Source organism: Stegostoma tigrinum, chromosome 8, assembly GCF_030684315.1.
Source record: "Stegostoma tigrinum isolate sSteTig4 chromosome 8, sSteTig4.hap1, whole genome shotgun sequence".
In the NCBI taxonomy this organism is placed as follows: domain Eukaryota; kingdom Metazoa; phylum Chordata; class Chondrichthyes; order Orectolobiformes; family Stegostomatidae; genus Stegostoma; species Stegostoma tigrinum.
In genome coordinates, this window is record NC_081361.1 from 32,652,323 (window position 1) to 32,676,619 (window position 24,297).

Sequence of the window (24,297 nt, forward strand, 5' to 3'; positions counted from 1 at the left end):
TAAGGGACACTGGCCAAAAACAGGTATACACAGTCAGGTCAGAGATCAGCCATGATCTCACAGAGTGGCAGAACAGGATCAAGGGGCTGAATAGCCTACTCTTAGTCCTATGTTTCTGCTGAGTACAGATGGTACATATACAATAAACGAATCTACCAAGAGGACTGATCTAAACACACTTTCAAAAATATTGAATGTGTTCAGCAAAACACAGTTGCTGCTCAAACAAGCGTAATGAATTTTTGACGTTAAAATGGTTTCCTAGTAAACGAAGGGGTAGTACAGTGGTTAGCACTGCTGCCTCACAGCGTCAGAGACCCTGCTTCAATTGCAGCCTTGGTAGTCTGTGCAGAGTTTGCACATTCTCCCCATGTCCGCGTGGGTTTCCCCCGGGTGCTCCAGTTTCCTCCCACAGTCCAAAGATGTGCAGTATAGGTGGATTGGCCATGCTAAATTGCCCGTAGTGTTCAGGATGTGTAGCTTAGGTGGGTTACAGGGAGAATGAACCTGGGTGGGATGCACTGAGGTTCGGCGTGGACTGGTTGGGCTGAAGGCCTGTTTCCACACTGTACAGATTCTAATGCAAGTCATTCAGGTTTATATCTCGAATGGCAGGAAAAAAAATGCAGAGCTTCAATATACAACTGTCCCTGATTTGGCACCCTTAATTATTTTTTTAAATAAACAACATGTTATATTAGGACCACTTACCCTTAAGAATAGGATGGTCCGCATGCCTTACTTAAAATTTTTACTTTAAAAACTCATTGGTCATCTTTAATCTAATGGGCTTAAAAATTCTCTAGTTCTCATTAACCTTTCCGTCTCCTGAAATCTTGCTGTGGTGGCAGCAGGAGGGAAGGGGTGGTGTCCAGTGAGTAGCAAGTAAAATAGCTGCATTTTTTGTTTTTTTAACAAAAAGATTGAGCATGCGCAGTGTCTATGCTAAAACAAAAATAGAAGTAATGCTGTCCCCTAATCTATAAAGAGCAACCAAATGGAAGTGTGCTGCTAGCATTTGTTTTCAGAGGGAATCCCTGTACTTCCAGGCAATGACTATTTTTCCAACTTCTTCTTCAGAAAACAGTTGAACTTCTTCAAAGCAAGCTCCTTACTGACTGTGCAGAAAACCCATTAAAAAGGAAATTAGTAGTTAACTTTGGTCACAGTTAAACATATTACAAAAGCATCACAATTGTCCATAAAAAATTATTGTTTTAATCAGGTACAGCACATCAAGAGTGTCTTCATTTCCTGACTTTCTAGGAGAGTGGCCTGACATACAATACATTACGAAACACTGGAGATGGTGGGGGAAAATAGAAATTGAGAAAACTTAAAAAAAAACTTAATTAAATAAACTGAAATCAAGTCTTTATCCACAAAGAAAAGGTTACCTGCACCATTACAAAGCAAGAAAAGGACCATTTTGGTCGCAAAGAACAGTAGCACAATGAATTATATTTCTCCTTCAAGTTTAATTCCCCATTTATGTGATAGCCAGTAAAACCCCAGAAATGTGTAACAATTCAGAAGTTGGCAGAAACATAAGCTTACAGGCATTTGCCTTTTAGACAACAAATACAATTCAAGTATTTTAGGCAAAAGCAAAATACTGTGGCTATCAGAAATTGGAAGCAAATACTGAAATTCTCAGCAGGTCATGCAGCATCTGTCGAGACAAACAGATTTGCCATTTCAGGTTAATGATGCTTAGCGTATTTCAGCACTTTGTTTACATTTCAAGTTCTTTAGAGTCAGGACCAAGCATCCACATAAAGCTTCAAATTTCAGAGTTAGTAAGCATTTAATCTTTCTGCCTTTCTAAATAAACAAAAAACATCTACATGTACAACCATTGAAATAAAAAATTGGCTAAAAGGACGAATTGACCACAATCTTAGTGTGAACCAATATGTCTATATTGGTTTCCAGAAGCAGCGGGTTACAGCAACAGCAATGACCCAATTCATGAATGATATTAACATATTTTCATTATATATCTCCTGAATCTAGAAAGGTACTATCATGTATACTCCTACCCACTTTCTATGTGTAGGTCTTACTTTAGCCAACATTATTTGCATCTACAAAACTCACACAGCTGCCATTTGTCCTTCAACTTAACCTGAAAATACTCTTTATGGCTTGGCACTACTGGTATTTAATGTTAACGCCTAAATCTCTGCACTCAGTGCTCCCTCAAAACAAAAATACAGCAGGTTGACATTAAATAGGTCCAATATGTGTCTTAGCAATGAAAATGAAACTCAAAACAAAAAAAGGGTTAATGTTTTGCATCCTGAAACTTTTCACGTTAAAATGCATTGATAAAAGCGGCTTTTAATGAAGATCAATTCTGGAGCAGATTCAGTTTGAGCACAGGAGATACCCTGGTCTCAAAGTAAACACAAATAATTAAATCTCAAATATGGACTCGAGATACTGGAAATGTGCAGAAATTCTTATTAGAATTTGTAAAAGGCTGCGGTGGCAGGGTGCACCCTTTCATCAGTAACAGGAACTGAAAGTAGTAGTGCGAAATTAATGGAAATTGAACGACGAGTGATAGAGGTAGTGGGTGGAGGAAAACAGAGGCAGAATTTGTTATCTCCTTGTTTGGTTCCAGTTTGACAAAACAAAAAGAGTTCACTCTTCTTCCAATTCAAATGAAATAACTTACACCAAAACCAACCGAAAAATTGCAGATGGATGCAGTGATCATATCTAGGCAACAAGATAGCAAAGGGACAGAGAAAAGATCAACTTGTATGATTAAATTTAAAGGAAATAGGACGAAAAGAGACAGAAGGCTCAAATTATTGAAAAGACAAGCGATTGTATAGAATAGATTTCTGGAAAATTAGTGGAGGCACAAGATCCTAAAATTGTTTCTTTAAAGAAAAAAACTGAAATGTTGTCAAATGATGGAAGGGGAGCTGGGAGAAACGGATCTGCAAGACTTTTATGTATAACTAAAATAATATGGCTTGTTTGATCTGCATCATTATCCTCCCTTCTTTTCTGAAAGGATTCTGGAAATACAAAGTCAATCCATCTTTATTTAGCATAGCTTCCTATTCAGAATAAATGATAGAATGATTAAAAGTACTGGTGAACCAATACTGCAGGTTTCACAGAACTCCTTTGGGTCAAGTAAGCCTAATAAAGGAATATAAATTGTTCAGAAGTGTTGTAATGTAATGTAATAACTCAGTACAATCTAAACCCACAAAAGAATTTAAATTGCCCTTTCACCAAATCACATAGCTACCACAAATGCATTTTGCATTCAGGCAAGTTCCCCAGTAATGACCGTCATATCCATTAAGAAAACTGATGAATTGCAAACACTTGTCAGCCCCTTGCTCAAACCTAAGAGTGCCTGCAATTTTTGTAAAACCAATCCAATGGAACATCATGGGTTAGCAGGTAAAGTCCCTTCAGTGCACAGACATTAATACAAAGATTTCTGTATCTTAGGCACAACAGTGAACATTTTGCTCCCCAGCTTCTTTCCCATGTCGAAAGTTATTTGGCAAAATGATGCTCACACCAAGGCAAGATTTGCCTTCATTCTTACACTTCCAAAATAAAATGCAAAATTATTGGATTGTATTTCTTTACCAGAGATACTTGAGCACAAACATTTAATAAGGAATCCACTTATTTTAAAATAAAGCATTGGCAAAAATAAATGCTGAAAAACATTGTATTGTCACCAGAAAAGAAGTGTCATTTTGCTTTCAACAATTATTATAAGACCTTGACTGATATTCCCTTCCCATAAACAGTAAATATTAAAGTCAATGCTAAATTTCAGTAGAGGATTTCTACTGCCTGGCCTTCAGTCAGTGTGGTCTGCTGTTGGAATCCGAAGTGTCTCTCTTGCATGAAAGAGTGTAGCCATTCAAATAACCATTCTGACGTTTGCTCAGCCCACCATTGAGAAGGTCTTGGATATGCTGCACTATCAGGTTTATGGCAACTAGAGGGAAGAAATTAAAATAATTGTAAAAAACAAATACGAATTAATTCTTGTACATTACTATGTAAACTAAGCATCCTAATGATACAGTTAGCCAGGTCCTCTGCCAGAGACTCCCTCTCTCTTGCCACTATTAAACTTTAACACAGACAGGCAGTTTTATAATGCGCAATAAATAGAATTTGAAAAGTACTTTCTTTTCTATTTTACAATTTCAGATACAAAATGGATAGAGATAAAATGAATCCTTGAGGGAATGCAATTGTTATAAGCATACTGAAGATGATTTTTGGCTAAATAATTCAGATCACATTACAATATAGCCCTGTGCGAGAGTGACAAAGTACAATTCTTGCTCTAGCTAAAGTGAGCACTGCAAGAACTATGGAGCATCAACACAGCCTAATCAAATTAGAAGTACATTATGCAGTCCAAGACAACACAGATTACTTCCTCATAAAACAGCATGTTGGATGCTTATGCATTCAGAACATTTTCACCACAGAAACAGTATTAGTGCTCCATAATTTTCAAATTTGCTCTGGTCATTCTCAAAGCTACAGCTTAGTCTAGCAAATTATTCAGTGCTATTTTTAAACAGGTTCAAAACTGAGATGGGCTGGAGACTTTTTAATTAACACACTGATAATGTTAAATAAACCCCAAATATTAATGTTTCAATATTTGCACGATAAAAGATGTTCAAGTGTAGACATGTCTACTTTAACAGCTAGTCCTTTGTTTAATTCAGAATCTAAGAAACTACACAATTGACAGCCTTGCATGTATTTATTTGGCAAAAACAGATAAATTATTTATAGTTGACACGTTACTGCTCTCTCTCTCTATTCTTGTTTCCTAAGTCACCATATTCTTTGAAACTACAGGTTCTGTTCAAACTCAGGACCTGTAAACTTAGCAGTATTTCCCATAACCCCAAAAAGAACTGATAGTGCTTTCAAATGTTTATAACATCTATATGATTATTTTAACATATGCTTCACAAAATTCAGTTTGGCCCAAACAGAAAATAGTCAGTGCAAAGTAGATAGCTTAAGTGGTAAATTCAGGATTGGATGCACGCCAGAACTATCCCAAGACAGTATGTTATAATATAAGAATGTTCACTTACTAACTTCACAAGATGCAAAATGAGTATGGGGTAAATTTTGTGATTGGTGTAAAAAGAGCAACCATTGATCAGCGATAACAAGGTGTAGAGCTGAATGAACACAGCAGGCCAAGCAGCATCAGAGGATCAGGAAAGCTGGCGTTTCAGGTCTAGACTCTTCTTTATTTCTGAAGAAGGGTCTAGACCCGAAATGTCAGCCTTCCTGCTCCTCTGATGCTGCCTGGCCTGCTATGTTCATCCAGTTCTACACCTTGTTGTCTCAGACTCTCCAGCATCGGCAGTTCCTACTATCTCTTTAACAATAATTGATCAGTCACTTCTTCTGATTTCAGATTCCAGTGAAGTCAAGTCAAATCAAGAGAGGCATAAATCTCCACTAATACGGTCTCAATTTCTGCCTGAAGTTCACAGTATTTCAGTTTTTTAAACAGGAGTAAAAACAAAGTTCCTGGAAAAGCTCAGCGGGTCTGGCAGCATCTGTGAAGGGAAAAACAGAGTTAATGTTTCAGGTCTGGTGACCCTTCATCAGAACACCAGACTCAAAACGTTAGCTGTTTTTTTCTTCACAGATGCTGCCAGACCTGCTGGGCTTTTCCAGGAACTTTGTTATTGTTCCTGAGTTACAGTAGTTTGTAGTTCTTTCGGTTTTTATACTGGAGTCCTTGTTGCACCAGGAGTTTAAGTATTAAATTCCTTCATTTGCATATGTTGAAGGACAGCATTAAGAACAAGTATTTTAACAAGGATTTGGACAGCAATACTTTTTTTAAATATATCAGGAGATATTGCAGAGGATTCCCAACATATATTACTGAAGCTGCTACATTAAATAACAGAAATTACTGAATTTTCCAACAACTACATTTTGGACTACTTTACCAATTCTTAGTTTGAAAAACCTAATTTGCTCAACATGGCATTATTTCCTATTGTGCAATGTTATGAAGTTGTTTGGGCTTTGTAAAAGTAGAACCCCGTCTTCATTGTAAGTGAAGTGAATAACATCCATCTAGGGGTCTTCTCAATCTGCTGCTTGCATCTAACTAAATTTATTACGTCGGGTGCTGTTGGTAGGCAAGGACACAAGAAAGTGTCAAGTATTTCAGTTCTTTAACATCATTTAAGTTGTAAACCTGTGGGTTTAAATAATCAAAATACTCTTTATTCAGCAAGTTGTAAAGCACCGTTAAGATTTTTTAAAAAATTAATTTAAGCATCCAATCAAGTCAGAACTGTTTGCTAGAATCAACTGCATCAACTGCTGCACTGAACTCCCAGCATATACTGCAAAATAAAATGAAGCAGCTCAGAAACAATAGGCAGGATTTTGTATTTTGGCTGATGTCAAATGTCAGGGGGAAAGGTAAGACTTGAACTTATGCTAGTCCTAGAGTAAAGGCCTGACAAGTTGTTACCTGAATTGATCAATAGGTGGCCCCCAGGGGGCAAGGTCAGCATCCACTTAAAGAGGCTGAAGGTGGAGTCTCCACACAGCCAAACAGCAGCTGTGTAACTGGCAAGCTCCACACCGCCCTCCAACCCCTCCACACCCGGCACCTTCCCCTGCAACCGCAGGAAATGCTACACTTGCTCCCACACCTCCTCCCTCACCCCTATCCCAGGCCCCAAGATGACTTTCCATATTAAGCAGAGGTTCACCTGCACATCTGCCAATGTGGTATGCTGTATCCATTGTACCCGGTGTGGCTTCCTCTACATTGGGGAAACCAAGCGGAGGCTTGGGGACCGCTTTGCAGAACACCTCCGCTCGGTTCGCAATAAACACTGCACCTCCCAGTCACGAACCATTTCAACTCCCCCTCCCATTCTTTAGATGACATGTCCATCGTGGGCCTCCTGCAGTGCCACAATGATGCCACCCGAAGGTTGCAGGAACAGCAACTGATATTCCGCTTGGGAACCCTGCAGCCCAATGGTATCAATGTGGACCACCAGCTTCAAAATCTCCCCTTCCCCCACCACATCCCAAAACCAGCCCAGTTCGTCCCCTCCCCCCACTGCATCACACAACCAGCGCAGCTCATCCCCTTCCCTCACTGCATCCCAAAACCAGCCCAGCCTGTCTCTGCCTCCCTAACCTGTTCTTCCTCTCACCCATCCCTTCCTCCCACCCCAAGCCACACCTCCATTTCCTACCTACTAACCTCATCCCACCTCCTTGACCTGTCCGTCTTCCCTGGACTTACCTATCCTCTCCCCATCTATACTCTCCTCTCCACCTATCTTCTTTTCTCTCCATCTTCGGTCCGCCTCCCCCTCTCTCCCTATTTATTCCAGAACCCTCGCCCCATCCCCCTCTCTGATGAAGGGTCCAGGCCCGAAACGTCAGCTTTTGTGCTCCTGAGATGCTACTTGGCCTGCTGTGTTCATCCAGCTTCACACTTTATTATCCTGGATTCTCCAGCATCTGCAGTTCCCCTTATCTCTTAGGTAGTAATGGTGGTGTTCGTGGTCCCTCACAGTCTTACTGGAGTCTTGGCCACTCAGTTTGCAGACAGGGTAGGGCCTTGAAGCCAAAGCAGTAAGTAGACTGGAAATTTTTTTTTATCAGCTTCTCTGATATTTGACTTTAAACCTAAAACAAGCTGCCCAGCACTTACAAGAAGATAAGCTACTGAAGTTGCAAGCTACTAAAGGGAACATATAATGTCACTTCTCCTAATGTCCAGAGGATGAGGTATCTAGGATTAGGTGATATTGAAGTAAATTAGTGTGTTCATTTGATGTTCCAAGGAATGCTATTTCAGGTTTCTGACACTGCATCCATGGATAGACAGGTTCTCCAGAACAACCTTAAAAAAAAATGTATCATATGGCTCTGCATACTAATCCAAGTTGAATATACATTAGCCTCCTTCCCAGATTCCTTTCCCCCATTAATGTAACGTCAGCACATACCACTACCATAAGTCAATGCCTGAACACTTCTAATTCCCTCAAGATGCCTCTCCTAAAATACTAATACAGGGTATGATTGAAATCTGTGTCATAAATTCAAAACCAATCAGTAAGCTGAACTGATCGGAGATACACGAAAACAAAATAATAAAGGTTCATGTCACATTAACTGATCTCAGCCAACAGATAGCAGTGAACTATGAAACTGTTACTCTGCTTCAAGGAAGAGGGAAATGTATAAAACATTATAATAAGCAATGTGAAGCTCCATACCCATGTTTTCTGCTCCTCTTGGAATGATGACGTCTGCATACTTTTTAGTCTGTTTTGAAAAAATAATGTTTACTTGGTGGAGTATCACAACATCACAATAGGTTAAATAGGGAGGATCCCCAAGTTTATACACGTGGACGCACGCACTACGATGGATGAAATAAAAGTAAAAGGGAGATTAAGTCCATCCTTAATTATTAAGAGAGCAACTGCACATTGGGAATGATATGAAAGTGGAGATTTAGACAGAAGAATCCAATGGTTGTTGCTTTTACTGAAACTGTTTACCACAATCTGTAAATCAATGTTTCATCAAATGAAACATCATTATTTGCTGCTACTCTATTTACTTAAAACATTTTAAAATCATGTATTATTCAGAAATTACACAGGTTACTTGGACATGACAGAAACACCTTTAAGTATTTAAAAAAAACACTTTTCAAACATCACTCGAATACATACAGTTTTATAGTAGAGTTACAGCAAGTCGTAAACATCTTTGAATAAATAAAACTCTTATAAATCACTGTACTGAAGATTTTACCTATTTTTCTTTTTACATAAAATTGACAGTTCAGAAACAGATCAATTGGCCCAACTGATCTGAGTATGGGTGCCACAAGAGCCCCCTTCCACCCCATAACATAGCTTCCCTCTCCTTTCTTCCTCAATTCTGCTGTGTTGTCAGCTGTAGCTCAGCTGGTTGCTTTCTCGCTTCTGAATTACAGGCTTTAGATTCACGTCACTCTCCTGGCTTGGGCACAGAAATTAAGGCTGACGTGTCATGTAATACAGGAGTGAGTGCTGCACGGTCAGAGATGCCTCCTTGTATATAGGTGTTGAACTGAGGTCTCATCTGTTTGGATGGAAGCAGGAGATCCCGTGGAAGAAAAAACACAGCAAGAGTCTTAGCCAATATTCATCTTGTAATCAACATATCAATGTCTAGTTATCATCACATTGCTGTCCTGTGCACATAGGTTACTGCACCTTCTAACTGCTAAAGTGGCTTTGCTTTCCAAAATATGTCAATGCTTGTAAACGGATTGAGACCTCCAGAGCTCATGAAAAGTGCTGCATTTATGCAAGTCTTTCCTTTCTCTCTCTCTCTCTCACTCTCTCTCTCTCATATGCACTTAGCTAACTTTCCTTGAAATGCATCTACAAGTGTACAAAAACAAATGCATTTTAAAAGCAAAGATAAATCTTAGTCTTTAGAACAAAATGTTGTTTAACCATTAAATAACTGAAATAAACACACTGGCAAAACTTTTCCCATTTTATTCATTTTCAATTTGACACTTTGTAGGTGTTAGGCACATTCCGATCCTGCGCAAACTACACTATATTTTCAAATTGACTAAAAAACCAGACACAGGATTTGAGCAGAATTTAATCCAGCTTTAGTGAACAGGGCTTCCATGAAACAAAAACTATTCAGGAATTTTTTGTTTAATTCACACTATGTGATTTCAAGATACGGCTGAAGTCACTAGGTACTGCAAGAGGCTGGATAACATTCCAACAGTGGTACTGAAGACATGTGCTCCAGAATTAACGGTGTCCCAAGTTAAGGTGTTCCAGTACTCTACAGCAATGGCATCATCTGACAATGTGGAAAATTGTCCAGGTCTATCTTACACTTACAAAGTATGAGAAATCCAACCTGGCTAATTACAGCCCTATCAGTATACTTGTTGCTTACAGTCAGACTCATACAGCCATACAACACAGAAAAGGCATGGGGGAGGGGATGGCCTAGTGGTATTATCACTGGACTGTTAATCCAGAGACCCAGATAACATTGAGGACCCAGGTTCTAATCCCGCCTCAGCAGATGGTGGAATTTGAATTCAATATATAGCTGGAATTAATGGTCTAATGATGACTGTGAATCCATTGCCAATTGTCGGAAAAATCCATCTGGTTCACTAATGTACTTTAAGGAAGGAAACTGCCATCCTTACCTGGTCTGGCCTACATGTGACTCCAGACCCACAGTAATGTGGTTGACTCTTAACTGCTCTCTGGGCAATTATGGATGAGTAATAAGCGCTGCCTAGCCAGTGACGCCTTCGTCCCATGAATGACAGAAAAAAGAAAGGACCCTTCAGTCCAAACAGCCCATGCCGACTAAAATCCCAAACTTAATAGTGCTTATTAGCACCATCTGACTTACTCACTGTTGCTCTGTTTGGGTGCTGCTAGGGCAATGTGGCTCCTGACTTCATGACAGCCTTGGTCAAAATGTGGACGAGAAAAAGAGCTGAACGGAAGATGAGTCAAGAGTGACTTCCCTTGTTACCAAGGTCACATTTCACTGAGTATGTCCCCAAGAAGCCCTAGCAAAACTGGAGCCAATATGAAGCAGAGAAATCTCTCTGTTGATTGGAGTCATATCTAGTGAAAAGGAAGATAGTTGTCAGAGGTCAATCATCTGTTTCTCAGGACATCACTGCAGGAGTTCCTCAAGGTAGTATTCCAGGCCTAAATATCTTCAGTTATTTTGTCGAGGACTTTCTCAACATAAAAAAAGCCAGAAATCGGAACACAGTCATGATCACTGCACAATGCTCAGCACCTTTCACAACTCCTCACACACTGAAGCAGGCTGCTTTCATACAAAACAAGATATGGGTAACATCCAGGTTTGAGGTGAAAAGTGGTAGGTAACATCTGTGGCATACTCATGGCAGGAAATTTCCATCTCCATCAAGAGAGAATCTAAAAATTGCCCCTTGACATTCAATGGCATTACCAGAACTGACTCCTCCACTATCAACATCGTGGGTTTACCATTGACCAGAAACTCAACTGGACTCACCATATAAATACAGTGACTACAAGAGCAGGTCAGAGGCTAGGAATGCTATGGCTACTGTCTTCTTAATGCCTATCCACGATCTACAAGGAACACATTGGAGTATCTTGAAAAACTCTCCAGCTATCGATAAAGGTACAGCTCCAACAACAGTCAAGGAGCTCAATATTATCCAAGAAAGAAAAACCAGTTTGATTGGCAGGCCCACTATCATCTTCAACACCGATGCACATTGGCAGCTGGAACAAACTTCCACAAGATGTACTCATCAAGGTTCCAACATCAACTTCCAAATCTATGACCTCTATCACTTAGATGGACACAAACAGTAGATGCACAGGAACACCACCAGCTACAAATTCCTCTCCAATTTACTCATCATCCTGACCTGGAACTACACTGCCATTCCTTCACTATAACTGGATCAAATCCTGGAACTCCGTCCCTGACACTACTATGAATTCCTGTACAAAGGACTGCAGGTATTCAAGAAGGCAGCTCATCACCACATTGTCCTATGCAACTCGTACTGGGCAATAATAACTGCCTAGCCACCGACATCCACATTCCCTTGAAATGAAAGAAAAATAAATCATTGCCCATTATTGAACTCTGTCTGAGTGTCACCGAAACCATCACATCATTCTTCACCAGACCTCTCAGCTTTGCTATTTTTATTTTTAAATGGAGTTGTGTTAAAGGGCATAACTATCATCCCTCCTTTGGGCAAGTACTTAAATGCAATATGCATTTGTTTTAAAAGCAGGAACTAGTAGAAGGACACATTCATAAAACATCACAGAATTAAAAAAATTCAGTTCACTTTTGTAAATGAAAATAATCATATTCCCTAATTTTACAAACATGCTTCGATGATTTAAAACAGAACAGCCAGAATAACAGAATCAATTAAGAAATTTACTCATTAGTTAGAATGTTATACCACAATGACGAGTAGTTGAGTTACATTACATAGATCCATTTGGGGAAAACTAGATAAGTACACAAGGGAGAAAGGAATAGCAGGAAATAGCAATAAAGGATAGAGCTGAAGTAAAGAAAGTCAGAGGAGCCTACGTGGAACATAAATATTGAATTGTGTGTTGCTGAACTGTAAATTCTATTATCAGTCTGCAGACAGACAGACAGTCATATCACATTTCAATTAGAGCTCCTACAGCTGGCACAAAGAGAGACCATAAAATCAAACTATTCGAAAGAAAAAAAGTGAAATCCCATAAGAATGCGATCTGGTTATGTTATTGGGAGTAGTTCCCAAACTGGGAGTCATTAGCTTTGAGGTGTTTAAGGAGTTTGCAGCATCATGAAAAGAGGCTCAGTGAGCTGAGTTGGCAGGATGAGGGGTTTGCGATGCAGACTGATACCAATAGCATGGGTTCAATTCCCACACTGGCTGAGTTAACCAACCTTTCCCTCACTTGAGATATGGTGAGCCTCAGGTTATACCACCACATACGACAGGACTTTGGGGACTTTACTTTTGTATAAAGTCAAGTCTTCCTTTCACTAGTAGGATGTCAGTTAATTTGGCAGGGGCATTGGAAGCAGGAAAAGTATAAAGAATATATAAAAAATATAATGTATCTATTGTAAAGACTACCTTTTTTATTTTTCTGTTTTTGACTGTGGATTGAAACGGAAAAAAAACTGTTTAAAAGCAAATGATTGTTGAAGGATCACTGATCTTTTTAGAAGTATTCAGATACAAGTTGTTTAATTAGCTGCTTGCTCAAGTAGTAGCGGAAGCCGAGTTTGCAGATAAGCTGGAGCCAAGGGTTGTGAATGAATAAAGCTTTGGATGGCAGCAAGTAGCTAACTACCCAATTACTAGTGCCAGACCATTGATGACAAAGGCCTTCTACTGGCCAAGAACTATGTGATTGGCTCCCTGTTGGCCAAACAGCTAGGGGGTATTTGAATGTCTGTGTAGAAATCATTGAACCTTTTGAGGAGGGTCTTGCTGTGCAGTGAAAAGTACCTCAAGCCTGAAGATAGCCCGTTCTTCTTCCTCCACAGTTGCTGCTATGGATCTTAACTAGTAATGTGTGTGGACAAACCACCCTGTACCTCCTACAAGCAAGTAGAAAGTAAGTATCTTGAGAAGCAGAATCAGGGTGTAGCACATCCTTACACTCCAAGAAGGGCATCTCATCAAACCCTGTAAATCAATGAACTGTCTTCCCAGTATTTTCCTTCAACCATAACACTAATGTTTTTATTACTGTATGTACATGCAGGGATAGTTCATAAGGAAATTAGTGTTCAGTAGTAGTTAGTATTGACAGTTCATTGTTTATGTGCAACTAGAATCTATTTATTCGTAACAAAGTCATTCTTGTTAACTAAAGAAACCTTGGCCTGTGCTTTATGTCAACCTTGGTCTAAAACAAGTAAACTGTGGATTTCCACATTCTTTCCAAGTGACTTAGGGCTTGATTTTCAGTGCACTACTCCAATGAGATGCATTATGTTAAATAAATTGACTGATTTCAGTTACTCAAGCTAATCAGTTCAATGAATAAAACTATAAACTTAGAAATGGCACATAAAATTGAGATGTAGCAGTCATACCCTATATCCAGACATCATATATACAATGCTACTGGGAAGTGGGATCATTTAGAAAGAGTGTGAAACTCACAGAAGATAAAAGGAGATATATCAAAATACGGTGGTGATTAAAGTAGTGAATTAGAAATTAGCTTTGGCAACAAACAAAGTAAATCACACAGCACCTATGCACTAACTGAGCTATATGTATAGCAGGGTCCAAATTTCAAGTCAGTGTGGATAGCAGCAAAACGTTGCATTTCCAATCATGGAAAAAAAATGAGTTGTGTATGAATAGAAATGGATGAAAAGTCTTCAGGAATGCAAAATGGCGAAAGAAAAAAGTCCAGGAAAGAAAATCAACAGAACATATAAACTGCCAAAACTATGGGCAAATTGTCCACCTAGTTTTGGCAGCATTCCAAAAATATTGAAGATGACAAGTTTTACCACAGTATTTAGAAAAGTAAGTATGAAGTCAGGAGTACATTGAAAACCATGGTGGAAAATAAATGGAGCATTTCAGAAACTTAAAAATTATCTTCATCTAAACAAACAAAAGGGCAAAGTTTTTTTTCTTGAAACAGCAATTGGTCATGGAATTTCTGTGTATTACCTGTTCATTGTCAAGTGGTCCATCACCAATCAGGTGGTGATCACATAGACAAAGGCAGGCAGCTAAAAAATTTTTTTAAATGTTTCAGTAAGTATTTGTGCATAGGAAGGTCTCTGAGGGGAATGTTCATTGAACTTAAGAGCACTAGCTAACTGATTTGAAAGTATTGTTTAATGTAAAGTAGGAAGAATAACCAGAAACCAATTACAAATTGGAGCAGCAAACAGTAGAGTGCCTCAAGATCCCGTATTTATACAATTTGAGTGTGATGGTGGAGACTTTCTCCAGTATTACAACAAAATTTGATGGCATCAAGCAGTAATGTGAAGGAAATGCTTTCAGGTGCAAACTCATTGGCTTGACAGCAAGTGCACATACCAAATGCCTTCTTGTATCAGTTATGAAGAAGGATGAGGATTGGGCTGTTTCTGCAGTCAACCCAAGCTTGTTGTTATCAACCAAATATTTTTAATCAACCAGGCTAACTGCTGAACATTTCTCAAGGGCATCAGGTTACAAAAAAAAAGATTTTTCCCAAGTCTGTATAAAATTGTTACTGCCACAGCCAAATCTACAAAACTACATGCAAATTTGGCCACTCAAACTATTTTGAACTGGGTTCAGAAAGAGACTAGCAAGCGAGACTTGGAACCTGGGGATGCAGTTTTAAACGGATGACGGGTTACAAGCCAATTTATCAAACAAGTGCAGTTAAATAATTGTGCTCAGAGTAATAGAACACAAAACTGAAAACAAATTAGAACAGGGTCATGAAATATTTTGTTAATTTTTTCTGCCACAGCAGTTGGTATAGAACATTGCGAAAATATATTTTAAAGAAATATATTTAAAGATACAGCATCTCGGATATTCAGACCATGGAAGTGTTATGAATGCACCTCAAAGCTGGGTAATATTGATTTGATGACCTGGAAGCTATTGAATATATTTGAACAAGCTAATGGATTTAAGAGAAATGTTTGAGATATTTATTTTCATCTAAAAGAAGATTAAATAAAAAGGTGATTAGAAGTCATAGCAACTGGACTACCTGGAAGGAAAATGATTTGTTGCTTCAAATAATCCTGAATCAAAATATGGTGGTGATTAAAGAAGTGAATTAGAAATTAGTTATTGGCAACAAACAAAGTAAACCACACAGCAGCTATGCACTAACTATCTGAGCTGTATGGATAGGAGGGTCCAAATTTCAAGTTTCAATGATTCAGTCAAATTAAACCCACTTGGCTTGCCTCTGGCCCAGAGTTGTTAACACCTCACTCACTGCTCATCAAATCATCATACAGATATTGGTCAACAATGCAAGAGAATTACAACTCATTTTCAAAGCGACATGGAGGTTCATGTTTCTTCACTGTCAAATTCCTGCTGCTATTAAACCACAAGGCTAATCATAGCCAGGTTTAGCAGCCAATGTGTGTGAAACTATTGAATTAGGACTGATAGTACATTTAAAGATAGCATGAATATATTAAATATTTCCCACCCTGTAGCTACGGTGACTTGATTCTTATAAAAACAACAAAATTATTTTACCCTGTGTCAAACTATTTCAATGACTTCTAGATCCATTTAATCAAACAGACGCACAAATTATATCTTTACAGAATTCCTCCAAAATCAGATTTAAAAAGCATATTTCACTGACAAACCTCATCTCCTACTTCAGTAAATTATTTATTTCTCAGTCATGACAGCTTCAGTAACAGAAAGTAAACATGCTATGACCAATAAAAGCCACAAGGTAACCAAACAGGACTCTACCATATAGGGATGCGAAAGCAGGAAAATTGGAGCACCCACTGTTGAGAGTGTGAGCTAAATATTAAACTAATGGCCCTGTCATACTTACTGGGAGACAGAATTCTTCAAAAGCTGGCTTGACAAATGTTATATACTGTGTTAAAATTTGTTCCAGGTCCCGTTGCCTTTCACTGATGTCTCTTAATACTGAAACAAACAAAGAGACTTCTTACTGCAGAGTTGTAAATGGAGAATTTACAGAAAAATTAATGAAAAAAAATCAGCCCTTTTACAACAAAAATATTTCTCTCAGTAGTTATTCATGTTCTCATTCATTATCCCCAAGATATGAATGCCTGCAACTACCTCAATGTGCAAGCAATATATGTAACTAATTGCATTAAACAATGCTTGGTGATTTATTGCAGAAAGTCAATATGCATCCATTTAAGAAGCTGCATGCAGGTTTCATAATGTAGTCCGTCTCAGTCCATTGCGCCTGACGTTTGAAATCCAGACTATGGGAGCTCATAATCTCAGACAGTTCATTGAAGGAAATCTTGCATGGGTCAAGAAATAATAATGAACCATACCATACACAAAAAAAAAATTGCCACTCTCATTTCCAATGTATTCAATTACAGAAGCCTACCCCTAAAATATCAAAATGCTTTGAAACAGCATCAGCAGTTCTGCCACATGACTACTCCATTTTCAGTTCTTTCAGCACTGAAGTCAATATGCAAGTGTAAATCTAAACTTTTCAATAAATAGTATTTTGCAAATGAGCCACTTGATTTAGCAAACCACGAGACAAACACATACTGACACCCTGAGACTTTACTAAAATATTGCATGATGTCATTTTGGCAAGTTCAATTTTTATAAACTCCAATAAAAGGAGCATCACAAACAGAATTTTTTAGAACAGAAAACCATATTTTAATGCCTCCAGGAACATGATGAATCAAGACAAATATTGTTTAAAAAGACAACAGTAGATTGTTGAAACGTAGATGCAAAAACTTCATAAAATTGAAAATTGTATAGGCTGTGCATCAAAGACTTTCACGTTACTTCAGAAAGCATCAGAACTTATATCTATAAGGGGTCTAAACATGCAACTTCCTCATTTATGGCCGCTTAAGAATGTGATCACGTCTTAAATTCTCTTTGCAACTACACTTCAAAGCTCAAAATCCACTCAGCGTTCAATACAGAGTCATATCTTGCATCCTTCATTGCTTATTACACTTTGAGTAAGTTTTTGTCTATAGTTTTACTGGGTACAAAATATTGTCACCTTCACCAGGGTGTTGCCTGGGTTGGAGCACTGTAGCTGGGGAAAACAGACTGGAATAGCTCAGGTTGTTTTCTTTACAGCAGGGAAGGCTGAGGGAGGACTTCATTGAGGTATATAAGATTATGAGGGGCGTGGGCAAGGTGAATAGGAAGCAGCTTGTTCTCCGCAATTGATGCATAATTTTTGAAGGTGAAGAGCAGGAGGTTTTAGAGAAGATTTCATAGATTCCCTACAGTGGAGACGCAGGCCATCCACCCCATAGAGTCCACAGCGTCCCTCTGACGAGCATCCCACCCTATCCCCATAACCCCACATTTCCCACGGCCAATCCACCTAACCTGCACATCTTTGGACTGTGGGAGAAAACCACAGCACCCAGAGGAAAGCCTCACAGACACAGGGAGAATGTGCAAACTCCACAGACAGACAGTCACCCGAAGCTGGAATCGAACCCTGGTCCTGGCAAGGCAGCAGCGCTAGCCACCGAGCCACTGTGAGGAACAGTTTTTTTTCATATTGAGGGTAGCGAGAGTCAGAATGCACTGCCTGGGAGTGTAGTATAGGCAGGAAACTTCAAACTTTAAAAAAAAAGGTATGTGGATGAGCACTTGAAATGGCATAGCTTTCAAGGCTATGGACCAAGTACTGGAATGTGGAATTAGCATAGATAGGTTTGTGCAGACTCAATGGACTGAAGGGCCTCTTTATATACTGAATGACTAGTAATCCAAATTTGAAAGCCAAATAAGTGCATTTCAAAGCCTTGTAAAAAGGGTCAAAGCTCCACAGCAAACTTCCGTAGATGCACGGGTTCTGGATTGAAGGTGTAACGCCAAGGAGCTGGGTTCGCAGCTGGATCCTGCACAAAGTCTTCTGCACAGTGAAAGCTGTCAGGTGTGCGACATTCGTCCAACCTATTATCTTACTGAAAAGGCTGCGGTGGTTAATCACCCATTAAGTTCTACTATGTAACTCTGGAACTAACTGCAGGACATGACTGCACATTATGCAAGTTGCGGGAACAATAGGTGGAATAGATTTAAGACTCTTTTCCCCAAAAAACGACAGAGAGTAGATAAAACGGAAACTGCTCTCACTCTTTCTGTATCTTTTACAAATACAGCACACTATGGTTACTTTAATTTATGTGGGATTTTGAATTACCTAAGCCTCTCTGACATCTCATCATTGTAAATTCTGACACATTGATCATTCAGACTTGGCAATTCTGTGTACATCAGCAACTTATCGGCTCCTGAGAGATTGGGCAGTTTATGATGATACTGAAAAATGTTTAAATATTTTAAAGGCTGCACTGACTGACAAAGGAGCATGCACACTGCAATGCTTCTTGGTGAAGATGGTACTTTTGGTTTAATTTCACACATATAGTACATGCTAACACAGTAGTCAGTAGATTGACTTTCAAAACTTCCATTTCCTGCCAGCCTCCAGCCAAATTAGTGCAAGTTAGCAAATTTGCTTCCTTGGCGAATCTGAAGCAAGTTTCATTACTCCTAATTTTATAGGCAAAAATGTGTAAGTCAGCCATTATGGCTTTCACTGATTTGCAAGACATAAAGTACTGCTCCTGATGTGAGAAGCAATAAAGCAACAGTATTCAGGTTTTTGCTTAAAGTGGGCAATAACTTTGCTCCAACAGCAGTTATTTAATTTTGTAATTTCTTTTTAAAGAAAACTCTTTACCATCATCGGGCTTTATTGAAGAGACAGAAGAGATTGTAAAACCCAAATACACTATGGGCTTCACAAAAGATCATTTACAGTGCAGAAAAACAATTTCAGATTGGGTACTCAACTTATATTAAGTTAGTCACTTTTAGCTATGATAACAATTAGTGTAACTGAATTTGCCAATGAAACATGGTCACCTAGTGAATACATCCATAGGAGTTACCATCCAAAAAGAATAAAATGAGAAGATTCATCTGAAAAGCTGGGCAAAGAACTTCTAAATAGGCAGGACATTCCTTCTGGATGAAGAAGAAAGTCTGTAACATTACCCCTCCCTTAGGTGGTCTGGTAGGCAGAAAAGAAGCAAATGCAATTCAACCTAGACATGTGGGAGGTGATGCATCTGGTGATGCTAAACAAGGCAAAGGAATACACTATGAACTGGAAGATACCAGGGATGTGCACAGGAAGTGGCTCTTGGATTGTATGTCCCCAGATCCCTTCAGGTAGGAGGACAGGCCAATAAGTGGACAATAAGAAATCTGAAATACTTCATGTTTTTTAAGTTGAGGCACAGAAGCAATGGACTAAGTAAAATTAAACCGCCACTTGTGTTGTGATCACCTCAGGACACATAAAAAGGATGGAATTGCAGTGGAGAGGCTACAGAGGAGGTTTCTGAGAATGTTGCCAGGAGTGAAAAACTGCAGCCAAGAGGAAAGATTGTACAGACTGGGGTTACTTCCTTGATAATGAAGAAGGTGAGGGGATTTTTGATTGAGGTGTACAAAATTGAGAGGGGCCTGGATGGATTGGAAGAGCTTATTTCCTTTCACAAAGAGGTCAGTGTCTAGGGGTATAGATTTAAAGTAATTGGTAGAAAGATTAGAGGGACAGGAGGAAAAGTTTCTCTCATCCAGAGGGTGGTAGGGGTCTGCGAATTTTGGGTTGAAAAATGGGCCTTAAAAAATGGGCAAACATTAACTTTAATCTAAAACAAATTCAAATTTAAAAAGATTTCTTGGACTTCAGGCGAAAATTCATAACCCCTATGGTATGCACCAAGTACTGGAAAAATGGGCTTAGGTTAAATGCTTTGTTTCTTGGGACGCACAGACACAATTAGCAGAGTGTCTGCCCTCTATGCCACAATATTTTTCAACATTTCTTCAGTTCTAAGCATCCCTTCTCTCTCTCTAATTACAGTTTTGCAGCCAATGGTTTCAAAATGATAATGACTTGCAAAGCATTTTGAGTCATTTGGAGCCGACTGTAGTCATACATGGCACATTGGAAGATGGTTGCTGTTGGAGGTCAGTCATCTTAGCTCCAGGCCATCTCTACAGGAACTCTTCAGGATAGGGTCCTAAGCTCAACAATCTTCAGCTGTTTCATCATGACTTTCCCTCCATCGTAAGGTCAGAAGTGGGTATGTAGGCTGATGATTGCTCAATGTTCAGCACCATTTACAACTCCTCAGACACTGAAGCAATCCACGTTCAAATGCAACAAGATCTGGACAACATCCAGGCTTGGACTGGCATATGGCAAGTAACATCCATGCCACACAAATACCAAGCAATGACCATGTCCAATAACAGACAATGTAAACACTACCTTTTGACATTCAATGATGACACTTTACACAGCAGCTGAAAAAGCAGGTCAAAGGAAAGGAAAACAGAAATGAATAACTCACCTCCTGATTTCCCAAAGCCTGGCCATTATCTACAAGTCAGAAGTGTGATGGAATACTTCCTACTTGCCTGCAAGGGTCAGCTCCAACAACACTCAAGACACTTGACACCATCCAGGCTGTAACAGCCTGCTTGATGGGCAACATATCCATAAGAATATATTCCCTCTATCACTGACGCTCAGTAGCAGCAGTGCATACTGTTTACAAGACGCACTGCAGAAATTCACCAAAGATCCTTAAACAGTACCTTCCAAACCCACGACCACTTCCATCTGGAAGGACAAGGGCAGCAGGTACATGGGAACACCACCACCTACAAGTTCCCATCCAAGTCACTCAACATCCTGATTTGGAAATATATCACCATTCCTTTATTGCTGCTGGATTAAAATCCTGGAATTCCCTCCCTAAGGGCTTGTGGGTCAAACCACACCACGTGGAGTGGATGGCAGAGGTTCAAGAAGGCAACTCACCAGCACCTTCTCAAGGGCAACTGGAGAATAAATGCTGGTCGGCCAGCCAGACCTACATCTACTAAGTGAATATAGAAGAAAAATCTGTTCATGTCATGCACATAAAGACGCTTCTTTCTTTTTAGGATAATTTGCCAATCCACAAATTAACTGGTGAAATATGACAGGCTATTTTGGGAATTCAGATAATAAAAATCAGATTTTCCAATCAACATTTAAAAAGTTCTTTTCCGAGAGGTCGGGGGGGGGAGAAGGCCAAAACTAGAATGCTTAGAGAGGGAAAGATTGAAGAGGGACCTAAAAGGGCAACTTGTAAATTCAGAGGGTGGTGCATGTATGGGATGAGCTGCCAGAGGAAGTGGTGGAGGCTGGTACAACTATAACATTTAATAGGCATCTGGATATGAATAGGAAGGATTTAGAGGGATATGGGCCAAATGCTGGCAAACAGGACTAGATTTATTTGGGATGACTGGTCAGCATGGAATAACTGGACTGAAGGGCCTGTTTCTGTGCTGTACATCTCTATGACTCCATGAACGGACAGCAGGAAAACAACACTAACCAAAGAAGTCTCAAAGGTAAAATGTACAATCAAGTGATGGATTTACCCTTAGCTTTCTATTTAGCAGAGGTGGATGTGTCAGGATGCTAATGAATTTCTCTCTTTCTATCATCATTGATTTAAACTGGACACTATTGCTCAGACCAGTCCCATCTAATGGGTTTGAAGAATTTATTTGATTATTATTACAGACTTAGGCTACTTGGCAGAGACTCACAGTCTCTTTCATTCGATTTGACAAAGAAGGATGCATCTCAGCTTCTGGCACAAGCTCTGGATCTCTGTCCACCACGTGGTCAAGTAGGGGTTTGTAGAGGCTGGAAGCTGGATGGATCTCTCATGATTCTGCTCCTGGATATTGCAAAAACCATAAGAAAGACCATCCACTGAACCAGGCTAGGCACATCCCAGGTTCCTTGACTTCTTCCACAGAATTGACCTCAACCAGGTTGCCTTGGAAATGTACCAGGCTGTGTCCAGACTCGAGGTCATCTCTGATCAGTCACACTGCAAGGCATGCAGTATATAAAGAGCACTGATATTATCAAAGTTCAAAGAACTTTTACATAAGTAAAGATTTGACAGCTATGCCAAACAAACAAAAAAGGGAGAAACACTTTTGTTTAATCTTTTCGTCGTTTTTAGAAAAAAAATCACATTTACACAGATAGCATATTGCAACTGTAGTTTCAAATACCCTGTACCTCTGCGTGATAGCCGGGTGTCTGCGTCAGTGTCCACAAAAAGCTTCAGCTGAAACATGTCTCGGATCTCCTGCATATAAAAGGCCAAGATACCTTCGAAAAGCACCACGTCTGCTGGGTAAACAGTAATCGTCTCAGATTTTCTGGAAAGGCAACATATAAAGATAAACAGGAACACTATGGTTTCCATTGCCAATGTGCATTAACTAGAACTATTCTAGTCTTTGCAGAGCTCTGTGCAATTTTTTTTGTACGAGTACTCGATTCCATTGAGTAATTAAATGCTTTTTCAAAATTATTTGTCCCTCCACATCAGTAAAGCCTCTGAGATGCTTGTGTAAAGTTCCATTCAGTGCTTAAAATTCATCCGCATAATGGTCCCAACATATGGGTGCTCATTTTATGCTGCTGGAGCATTCACAGCACAAATTGTACAGACCGATTTCACTTGAAAACTTGCTATTCAATTTTGAAGTCAAAAGCCTTCGTTAGATTCCATATTTTTAAAAAAACCGAGTTCAGGTCAGAATGATCTGAACTTCTTGTTCTGGGAAGATTCTGTTTTAATAGAAAGTATTTATTTGTCCACACATTGGAATATCAAAATATACCCCAGAGAAACATTTGGGCAAAGAAGGGTAGAAGTTGGAAAAATGATCTTCAAACAGGTAAGAGCAAGGTTTTAAAGAGAAAGGTAAAGTCCTGATGAAAGAATTGGTAATTAAAAGGTTAAGATCTTAAGGTTACTATTTGCCACTTGATGAATGGGCTCATTCTTCAGCACAAAACTGAACAGGAACTAGTTGGTAGGATGGAATTTTTAGTATGGAATAAAATATTCTAACCCTGTCCAAATTATGTAGAACCTTACGTGAACACACTTATCTTGGATTCAGTTCATTCTCGGAATAGAAATTATTTTGCGTTCGTGGATTTAAAGCTGATAAACCTGACAATATCATATTATTCTCCATTTTTAGAGAGGCAATTTAGATATATTCAAATTCAAAGAAAGCTAAGTTGTATCAGTTAATCTGTACGTCCAAAGTGAAACGATTACTGTACTATCAATCCAGAGGCGTGCACTATGAATTTGTGCAATGGCAGCAGACAAAATGTTAATTTAGCATATAAAAGGGAAACAAATTCATGGGATGTGGATAGCACTGCATTTGTTGCCCATCCCTTACTGTCCCTGAACTGAATGGCTTGCTAGGCCATTCTCGAGTGCCAATAAGAATCAACCTTATTATTGTGCCATGGGTGTGGAGGCACACACAGGCCAGACCACATAACAATGGCAGATTTCCCCAAGATGTCTGTTAAGGGAGATTAGTGAACCAGATGGGTCTACAAAACAGTCAACTGATAGTTGTTAAGGTCCATTACTGAGACTGGCTTTCAATTACAGATTTAATAATTGCATTTTAAATCCCATCAGCATCACAAAAAGGGAGGGTACACAATTTTTCCTCCTCTTAGTATGTAGTGCTAATGCAGTACTCCTACACTTATGACACAGGATCAATTTGGCACTTCTGCTCTGTGAGGCTCTATTGTTACCTGACTTCTCCAGCTAAGACACAGCTGCTGAGGTGGAATTTGAATCCATGTCCCCAAGGTACTAGTCTAGGCCCTAGGACCTCGAAAGACATTACGGTGGCAGGGTGGTAGACTGGCAGATTAATACAGTATGGAAGCAGGTCCTTCGGCCCGAACTGGTCCATGCTGACCACTGTGCCCCCTCAGCTAGTTCCAATTGCCTGCATTT

At 39.3% G+C, this 24,297-nt stretch overlaps 1 protein-coding gene across 1 annotated transcript in view; it reads right to left on the minus strand.

Annotated features, from left to right (window-relative positions):
* Nucleotides 1-1,458: 1,458 nt before the first annotated feature.
* The window catches only part of LOC125456179 (uridine-cytidine kinase 2-like), a 34,581-nt gene continuing 11,742 nt past the window's right edge, over nt 1,459-24,297 (minus strand). Inside the window, exons 4-7 of the mRNA XM_048539012.2 lie at nt 22,527-22,669; nt 16,197-16,294; nt 8,313-8,361; nt 1,459-3,988 (exon numbers count right to left, since the gene is read on the minus strand). Of these exons, the coding sequence (XP_048394969.1) occupies nt 3,852-3,988; nt 8,313-8,361; nt 16,197-16,294; nt 22,527-22,669 (427 nt within the window). The 3' untranslated portion in view covers nt 1,459-3,851. The remainder of the gene's footprint in view (nt 3,989-8,312; nt 8,362-16,196; nt 16,295-22,526; nt 22,670-24,297) is intronic.